The 9,899-nt window shown below is 38.9% G+C and overlaps 2 protein-coding genes and 1 non-coding gene across 3 annotated transcripts in view; 1 reads left to right on the top strand and 2 right to left on the bottom strand.

Annotated features, from left to right (window-relative positions):
• Positions 1 to 35: 35 nt before the first annotated feature.
• Positions 36 to 3,387, bottom strand: LOC111666416 (calcium-binding protein 2-like). The gene is made up of 8 exons (XM_023421744.2): positions 3,296 to 3,387; positions 3,032 to 3,094; positions 2,666 to 2,792; positions 1,721 to 1,751; positions 1,384 to 1,527; positions 1,080 to 1,189; positions 554 to 701; positions 36 to 395 (listed from the first exon to the last, which is right to left on the bottom strand). The coding sequence occupies exons 2-8, from the start codon at positions 3,091 to 3,093 to the stop codon at positions 367 to 369; spliced, it is 651 nt and encodes a 216-aa protein (XP_023277512.1). The 5' UTR covers position 3,094; positions 3,296 to 3,387; the 3' UTR covers positions 36 to 366.
• A 2,588-nt stretch (positions 3,388 to 5,975) lies between these two features.
• LOC111666444 (U1 spliceosomal RNA) lies at positions 5,976 to 6,139 on the top strand. Its single transcript, XR_002761587.1, has one exon. It is a non-coding gene; the product is annotated as a U1 spliceosomal RNA (small nuclear RNA).
• Positions 6,140 to 7,189: 1,050 nt separating this feature from the next.
• Positions 7,190 to 9,899, bottom strand: part of tmem88b (transmembrane protein 88 b) — a 7,429-nt gene continuing 4,719 nt past the window's right edge. The window contains exon 3 of the mRNA XM_023421741.2: positions 7,190 to 8,127. Within this exon, the coding sequence (XP_023277509.1) occupies positions 7,843 to 8,127 (285 nt within the window). The 3' untranslated portion in view covers positions 7,190 to 7,842. The remainder of the gene's footprint in view (positions 8,128 to 9,899) is intronic.

Genomic DNA, 9,899 nt, shown 5'->3' with positions numbered 1-9,899 from the left:
TTCTTGCATTGTGTTTTTTCAGTGAAAGGCAAGGCTGATTTAGATTTCTTTATTAAAATAGCAAAACATTCCAGTCTTATTTACAAGATTTATCACTGCAAAAAGTTCATGTATCTACCAAAAGAACACCCTGCTGACAGCTTTCATTGTATTTGATGCCATACAGAATCATTCTCAGTCCTTTAGCAATTCATTATTCATACAATTATTACAGAATTAGGCACACATTATGTAGTAGATATCTATACCTACATTTCAAACAGTAGTAACCAACATGGACCACTTGGTAAATAGCTGTTTTAACTATCCATGGAATGATTCAGAAGCGTTTGTGTAGTCTGTCCATGTGGCCAGTCTTTTCAGCAGCTAGCGGATGGAGAGCATCATCACGAACTCTGAAGAAGAAAAAGCAGAGCAGGTTCAGACAGGGCTGAGTTTATCTGAATAAAGTGCAAGAACCAATGACATACAGTTATTATTATTATTATTATGATCCGCATCATGAAACACATGCTGTCTACTGTCTAAATGTGCCTCAACTGCTGCTTCCCACCTTCAAAGTCGAGGTTTCCATCTGCATTAATGTCCAGCTCCTTCAGGATCTCCTCCAGTTCTCCTTTCTTCAGCTTCTCTCCCAGCATCGACTTCACTGCCTCCTTCATCTCTTCCTGGTTGATCTTTCCGTCTCCATCCAGGTCAAACTTTCAAAAACAGGAAGTTATGAAAATGTGACAACAGAAAGAAAGTGGTTGTAACGGGACTATATATGTTGTCGATACAAAATCCCTTCAAAATTAAAACATGCTGCACAAATAATTTATTATTTTAAATGGCTTGTATGGAAGCCCACTGGTCAGTGCATGCTCAAATTAAGACTGTAATTTAATTTGTCATCATTTATCTAATTTAAGCAATGTCAGATGATTTTTTTCACTCATGGACTCAGATACATTAAACCAGACTTAATTTCTTCATGTTATATGTCAGCTCACATTAATAACATTCAGCTGACTGATCATATCTTTCAACTTGCTCTAATTCAATTACTACAATACCTCTTTCATTATTAACTGACCAACCTGTACGAAGGCAGATTGGAGCTCCTTGAGTCCCAGCATGTCAGCAGTCTCTCCCATCATCCTGGGTCCCATCAGCTCAGTAAAGTCCTCAAAGTCCATTAATCCACCCACTGTGGAGAGGAAAGATGACAGAGGGCAGGAAATAGGGCTCAATAGCAAAAACAGCCAGACAAATATGCATTTTTTTATGTGAAGAAATAAAGGTCTTGTTCAAATTACAAAAATCTTTAATTCAGTGGTATATTTTATTGCCATTTTTTACTTATTAAATCAAATGTATTAAAAATGGCTCTTATTAGCTCACTTCTCATCTTTATCTGTTGTACTATCTCCAGCAGCTCCATTTCTGTGGGCATGTATCCCATTGTCCTCATGCACTCAGCCACATCCTTGTAGTTCAGGTAGCCATCTTGGTCGTAGTCAAACTCTTTGAAGGCCTCCTGCAGCTCTGTGAGAAAGGTCAGGGGATCACAGAGACTATGATATTCTAAAATATACAATAGGCACCAGGTTTGTCTACGTATTTAATCTATGGGGACATCTGTCAATATTGTTGGACAGTTTGAATAAAATGAATTAAACCTCAGAGGAAAAATCTTTGTTATTTGATATAAGCATTGAGCTATGGCAATGAGACTTACCATCTAACTCAGCCTGAGCCAGTTCTCTTTCCTGCAGAAACATGAATCAAACACATGTTGCAATTTAATATAGTAGGATATTACATAATACCAAAATAATTTGACATCAAGTTGTAATGATACTTATAATGCCTATGAAATCAAAGACTTTCAACTACTTTCACATATCAAGAGTATGTATTTGAATTATGCAAGTTAATGAGGTGGACAAAATACAATGTCACAACATACAGAGGGCAGAGGACCATCTTCTGGTGTGCAGAGGAGACGCCTTAGGTGCAGTATACACATGGTCATGAATCAGTTTGGAACGGAAAAGGTAAATATTTTCAAGTTGAATCAACCAAGTGGTTTGGCGGTGCTCTTCATCAGGATAACCCTAATGAAGAGTGACATTAAGCCACAACTAATGAGCTCCTAATTCTGCAGACACACCAGGCTTAGTGATGGCAGCTCCAAAAAGATCAGGAAGAAGACCGTAAGCACTCTGACTGACTTCCACCTCACCTCTGAAGTTTTAATGACTGACGTACAGTGCCTTTATTTGATAATGAGCATCAACTGCACTAAGGGATTCTATGCCTTAAGATCTCTATCAAATAAATTATGGATTTGTCGAAAGAAAATTTTGAAAATCTCTCAGTGTATGATTGAATTCAAGGTGCATTAAATTTTCAATAAGGAAAAGCTTCATGTTCAGTTGTTAAAATTAAGGATAAACACAAATTTTATTGAATAAAAATGTGTTTAAATTTGGCAGGGATGTGGGTGTCGCTGCTGAAAGTGACACAAGCTATCACAGATACATTTAAACTGTTTAACTCAGCAGCATCAGCTACAGCTGAAAGGTCACAGCAGAGGTCAGACACCATCATAGCCAAGAAGAGGATCCAGTTTGACTATACAGTACATGTAAATCCCACAATGACGGTGTAAGTTACTTACTGCCCCAAAAACACTGTTGAGCACAGAAGTGTAGACTTTGTTCATACTCTCAGTGCTTTTCTTGGACTTCTTTGATGATTTCTTGGGTGATTCAGAGACTGAACCTGATGGGGAGTCTTTAGCCCTTCTAAAACATAATAAAATCAAACAATAATGCATATTATATATTATCTTGCAAATATAAGACACCCTCTTGATTATATGGCAAATCTGGGGAAGAAAATGAACTGCCAGTGACGCAGTAGTATACTCCTACACTTTGCAGGTCATATATTAAAAGGGTCACCTAAAGCCTGCATTTCCAAATTGTATTGTATTTCACACTCACAGAAACTTTTAAAAAATACAATGACAGTCTAAATTTACCCGTCTGTTGAGGCTGAGTCGACAGAGGTTGTGGAAGGGGTCCTCTCTCCTTCCTTAGACATGCTGTGGAAGAACAGAGGCTCACACTGTATCCAGAGGTGTTGCACCAAAATATTGTTTTGACCATGGTCAAGAAATATTTGCAAGAAGATTAAAAGCACATTTAAGAAAAAATAATTTGTTTTCTATCATTGCAAATCCTTAATTTCCCAGCTGGCTCCAATATCTTGAATATGAATCCAGTTTCTTCACTAATTTGCTTACCTTAATTCCCTCTCCTAAATGGTGAGAAAAGAAAACAAGAAAGTGAGCAGCACAGCCCTTCTCCTCCTCCTTGAGTAGTGCTACTCTTGTGTTGAGAATGGCTGCACACTATCCTGTCTCTTCTGTTTTTCCATCTCCTCTTGACCTCTTTCCGTCAGAGAAGCTTAACAGGTAATTACCTGGCTAAACGTCCAGTTAACGATTAGAAAGCAAAACGTGGAGTGGCTGTGTGCCTGATGTGATCTTTAAGAGGTCACTTTCTACTCGTTCAACCCCAGCTTTGAATGTCTTTATCTGGAGACTTTTGTAGATGCAACAAGCCTTCAAATTTTAGAGCTTTAACATTAGCCCTTTAAGAAGTGTTTCTACTGTGATCACTTTATTCAGGTTGTGTTATTGTGAATAATAATATCAAGGACTATAGAATTCATATGACAGCAATGGCAAACTGAAAAAAGTAAATATAGAATTTATTATATTTGATCACATGCATCATTTCATGTCAGTGCATGCTCTTCTTTTAATGGCCTGACCAATAAGAGATTTGGGGGCTAGTGGTGATTCCTTTGACTTGGTTGAGGATGAGTTGTGACAGAGATGAGACAGATATTTTACTGTTACTAATTTTACTACTGTTACTGAACAATAGTCAATATTCATGATTTTTACAGGCTGTTCACCTCTGTCCGCTTATCTATGATGTTTCAACTCACAAAAAAAAATTCTTCTGGACAAAATAAAAATGTATCTAAATTTCTTGAGATGAGAAAATTTAGAAACCCAAAGCTTTGTGCAACAACTTATTGTTACTTTTTGTCATCTTATTTCAATGACATTTATAATTTTCTGATGTTTAACAGAGTCCATGCTGTAGTTCCCTTTTTTATTCTACAGTTGTAAAACACCAGGTAGCCTATTATAATTTACATTCACTTTCTCCTGCCATATAATAAATAAATATTATATTATATAATGTTATATTATATTATATTATTAACGTTGTTCAATCTACATCCGGGTGATTAGCATACTCTCGGCGCGGCTCACGTGCGTACGAGTAGGGGACTTTTCACCTGTTCGCCGTGTGCACCGTTAACTGTGCTCGGTTACCTGTGCTCAACATTTGTAATACCCGTATATTTACTATTTCTATAGCGTCCTTTTTGAAACCTTTGTGGAATATATCAAGCGCTGCCAGTGCGGCATTTTTTTAAGTTTAGTGAACTTGGCTCGCTGAAAGTCTTCGGTGGCGGACGTTGACCCCTCAACTAGACGGTAAGTCTTCTGCTAAAGAAAAATCTTTTACAAACTATTAACAGCCATTGAAACTAACATTGAAACACTGAAACGTACGCTATTTGTTTCTGCTAACGGTTTTGTGTCGACGTATTTGCGGTTGAAGGTAAAGAAAAGATGCGTTTATACTTAATTGGCATAACTGACTCTCGGCCTGTTTCAGGAGCTTGAGCCAGACCATGAGTCTCGATACCATTTCGCTACTCGACAAACTGTCATGCTAAACGCGCAAAGAATGGAAAGAGTAGTTGTCTATTACTAAATAGAAACGCAACAAGGTTGCGTCTTATAAGTAAATCCGTGAAATGTGTTAGGGAAATATTATCAAATTAGTTAAATGCCGAGCAGTAGTTCGTTGGATATATTTTGAAAATAGTATCAGTGCGCCTACTTAGCTCGTATCTAGACCTGGGCATATGTAGGGCAATAGAAACTAAAGTGTTTACAAATGTTTCTTACCACTTATCTTTCTCACCGAAAGTATTTTTTGGTATAAATGTGCGATATTAGAATTACAGGTTTGTACGTTGTTTCACAAGTAATGTTGGTTTAATCTGCAAGGGCCCGCTGCTGCCCCTCCCCCTTTCGGTAAACAATGACGTAATTAGTGTGATTGTCCACCAGATGGCGCCACAGCTCATGTTATTATCACAGTGCAACATGAGGATTATTTTTCCATGTGTTATCTGTGGAAAAATGATCTTAAATGCGGTATATTCGCCGTGTTTTGTCGCTTGACTTTGTTTCGTAGCTGGTTATTATTCTCTTTGTAGCAGTAGTGGCTCTCACAGGCTGTGGAAAAAAATGGGGCATTGTTCGTTGGCAATAGGGCGTCTTGAATTAAGATAGGACAACTAATAGGACGTGTTTTTTTTTTTTTTTGTCTTGCTGGACGTTCACTGCAGCATACAAATTTCACTCCGATTTTTATCCGCTACTCTCGGAGAAGTTGCGGAAATATAACATTTATAAAGTCATCAGAGAGATAGTGTGTTACTGTACAGTGAAGCCCCCGTACTAGACAAATGAAACTAAAACTAAGAACGTAACTCATTACTTGTTATGCTACATTTATGACAAGTGAAACCTATAGAGTGAAACATTAAGGGCGTTATTGAACGCAAATGTTTATATGAAAATAAAATCTTCATGAAAGTAACCTGCTACGTCACACAGGCAGCAAGGCAAAGCATGATGGGAAATAGGAAGAGTAATAAACAATAAACTTTTGGTTTTGAAATTATGTTGTCCGATTCATTGACGAGTTAAAGGTCATTTGATCACTGTGTTCTACTTAAAAGTGTGTCTCTGCTTATTTCCATCATACCGTAAGGCTGACTCCTATGTGGCTGAATGACCACCCTCTGTTTTCTATGTACAACTCATACTTACCTGGCAGGGGAGATACCATGATCAAGAAGGTGGTTCACCCAGGGCGAGGCTCAGCTATTGCACTCTGGCTGTGCTGACCCATGCGAATTCCCCAAATGTGGGAATCTCGACTGCATAATTTCTGGTAGTGGGGGACTGCGTTCGCGCTCTCCCCTGTATTACTGTTCAATATTAACTCATTTTCAGCTATACACACTTTCACCACAAAGGTACAGTGTTGCTGTAGCAAGTCTTGTCTTCTTAGCCAGCATACTCACTGTACATATGAGGTTCTAGCTATGTGGCTGACACTATAATTCAAAATAAAGTGTAGAAAGGAGAACTACATGAACACAGGAAGGGAATCATATTACAATTATTGCAATTATTGTCATGCACAGGCATATTTAAAGCATGTAATGTTGTGTGCTGCATGTTCATGAATTCAGTGAAGATAGGTTAAAGTCCTTTTTGCAGTCTGCATCTCCCATTTATAAAGCTAAGGCATTATAGGATAAGGGTTATTAGTAGTGGCTCCCAAAATTTATCTTATGTGTGGTTGGAAATCAAAGCAAAGTATAGTCCTGGGGTACAAAGTTATATTCTCATCTTAATGTATTTACATGCTCAGGCCCTTAAAAAGTTTTTCAGATCAATATGAGATGGAATAATCCCAAACTGCTCATATACATGCAACCTTTTAGTGCTTGCAAATAGACTTTGCTACATTTGAACGCGGCCACAAGCCACAAAAGTTGGGAACCACAAGATTGTATCAGTCAAAATTTACCAAATTCTTTTGTACATGTAGTATATAAATTATAATTATGATAGTTTGATTTGTCCTTTCTGTAGTTTAATCTTTTATTCCACCTTTTCACTGCCTGGGGGTGAAATAAACCTGAATTATTGAGGTTTTATGTGCTTTGTCACAAGGTTGGCTTTACTTACATGCACTTCCTAAATTCCACTAACTATTTTTTCAAACTTGATTTCTCCAGGGACATTCTCTGACAATGGTGACTGTTTTCACGGAATAGCTGTGTAGTTTTTGCAGTACTTGGAAATGTTTTTTTAACTGTGCACATTCACATTGGTGTTGGCTTGTACTGAGGTCACTTTGTCGCTCTTAAACTGGGAACAGCCTTTACATAATCCTTTCCTTTTCTTAATAGTAGACTCAACCCACCCCACCCCATGCTACTACAGTACAGACATGACTCCAGCTGAATCCAAAAACTTTATTTATAAAAAGCAAAGAATTAAAGAAATTGCAGTCACAGTTTGCTTCACAGAAAACTACTATAGACAAATATGTGTTTCATAATAACAGTGATGAGGTACAATTATGTTTAGTGTTATTACTTCCTTTGTGAGGTGTGCTGTTTTCCTATTTCCTTTTGTTTTATTCAGGAAATTTAAGGTCATATGCAGGTCAGATAAGATGCTTTACATTTTTATAAGAACACTTGTGTACATCCAATTTGTTCTTTTCTTTAACCCCAGCAATAAGATTTTATCAGGCACCTTTTGTGTGTTTTAAGTAATGGCTCATTGCATCTTACTGTAAGTTACCGACTTGAAAGTTTTGAAATAGCCAATATGTCCAGTGGAATAATACCAGCAAACAAAATTCCTTAGTACAGTGTGTTCAGTTTTTCCTAACAGTGAATAATTGTTCACTGATGTTAAAGCATGGGAGTAAGATAGTAGTAATTATTTATAAGAACGTAGCTTGTCCTCCATTTTCTGGTACGCATTTTGCTGTTTTTACATTTGCCTTTTCTTCCTCAACCCCTACAATCCCTACACCCACCCTTTTGTTCAGTTCCCTGTATATACTTCATCTAATGGTCTTCTTCACTCCTGTCTTTCGTCTCTCACACCCAGACCTTTCCCTTTCCGCTGCCGTCTGCTCCATCTCGGCCACTGCAGCAGCCAGCACCCAGGCCACGGTGCTGAGCGGCTGGCAGGTTCTTGTACACGGCCCTGCTGTATGGGATGAAGCACAAGCCCAGCTGGAGGTGTCGGGCCAGGCGACAGTATGCAGCCAGTGCCAGGACCAGCAGAGGGGTCACCAAGAGGAAGCCTACCACCAGTAGTGCCACACAACCTCCATCAGTCAGAAGGTCTGAGCAGTAGGGGGTTGTCCCATGAGGGCGGACCTGCGGTGACGAGAGGAGAAAGACAGCACAGCAGAGGTCAGTTTGTCAACCTTTTGAAACCTTTATTTGACCAGTACAGTAATACATTTTCAGCTCCACTCTGACACAGTTGACCACATTCGCACCTGGAAGCTGCCTAATAAAACCCCAGTCTGGTAGTAAAGACCCTGCTCAAGGGCACCTCTGTTTCACTTTCCTCACCCAAATGTATTTTACTGGTCCAGGAATCAAAGCTTGTATTTTAATGTTTTCTGATTTGATTATTAATTACATTAATTGTATTTGCTGTATTACTGAGTTCTGTTTTCATGTATAGATCATCAGTCATTGGAATTCTTGTATGAAGTGCTGGGAATAACAGGTAAAGAAAGGAGATGACGTACTTTTAGGTGTATGTGTGTATAAAGTGAGGACAGACACCAGTTGGTTGTGTGTGTGTGTGTGTCTCTCACACATGAACGCGTTGAATCAGTTGTCCACTAAAAACGGATTTTGACAAAATAATTAAAAAAAATTATAATAATGAAAATATTGTATGAACTTACTAAAAACTGCAGCGAACCATCAACTCCATCACTGTGTCAAGTAGATTCAAAGATGTTGAGGAGTACATACTGTATGTCAAAGCATGTGTGGTTGTTGCTGAGCAGTAACACTGGGGGAGTGGGAGAAGAGGAGGTGAAGGGGTCAGGATTTGAGTGTGGGAGAGACAGTGGGCCTGAATCATCCTTATCGCCACATGAAGGATGAAGTGAACATTTGAGTGCACGAAGAAAGTGCCGGGAGTGAAAGGTTTGCAGGACTGACGTAGTTTTGAGGGGAGAAGAGTATTTTTTATAGTAGAGTTCATGTTGATGCGAAAATAGCAAAGCTACTACGAATCCTGTATATTTTGACAATCAGTGATCACTAAGATAAATAAATAATAAAGTTATGGTTTGATTCATCAACTTTTCAAGAGAAAATTGTGCATTAGTTTAGTAGATAATATTTTGTAGGAATCTCACACAGTTGTGAAATGTCTGAAAATGGCCAGATCTTGGTAGTTGCATTACTTGTATAAGGTGGATACTACACATGAGTACAGAGATATTATGATGCTATCCTGATAGATGTTGATTTACAGCTGGCCAGAAAGGAGTACCAGCTGGAGAGAGAGCGCTAAACACTGAGGGAGGGAGTTACGGAAAGAGTAAGCAAGGAAGAGAGATGGTTTACACTGCAGAAAACGGGTTTAAAAAAGTAAAGGGTAAAAGAATGGTGCAGGGGAGCTTTGTGGGTAGGAGTTGTAATGGATAAGACTCTCACCAGTATGCCCATTTTTGTTTGGTTGGGCCTCATGTATGGCTCCAGATCTAAGCCAGGCTTTGCAGAGAAAGCCCTTTAAGATAGTGCTTGTTTTTGCTCATTTATTAACCATGGACATGTTTTAGCTCTCTGTTTGCAGGCTACTGTAGGTTTACTACTGGGCTGGGAGGGGCTTTGTACTTCTTTCATTGACATTACAGTGCAGTGAACAGGTGAAGAACATTATCACCTGTCGTTCTTGACTGAAGTCTCGGAACAAGTCCGCATGGTTGTCCTTTAAATCTTTCGACAGGTTTGAAGTGTTGGCTCCTTCTGCGAGACACACTTTGTAGCACCGCTTGCACTGCGGTGCCTCTGGGTTCAGTGGCTCGCCTTTATCGTTCGGTTTGAACCCGAAATATTTCCACACCGAACTTCGGGCCCCCATTTTGACCACAAGTACGGGCTTTTCTGCAGCTGCCATC

The sequence above is a fragment of the Seriola lalandi genome, unplaced genomic scaffold (genome assembly GCF_002814215.2).
Source record: "Seriola lalandi dorsalis isolate HSWRI2012SDOR001 ecotype SW California unplaced genomic scaffold, Sedor1 jcf7180002054676, whole genome shotgun sequence".
In the NCBI taxonomy this organism is placed as follows: Eukaryota; Metazoa; Chordata; class Actinopteri; order Carangiformes; family Carangidae; genus Seriola; species Seriola lalandi.
The sequence above is the reverse complement of the archived record's forward strand: the minus strand, read 5'-3'. Positions and strand labels throughout refer to the sequence as shown.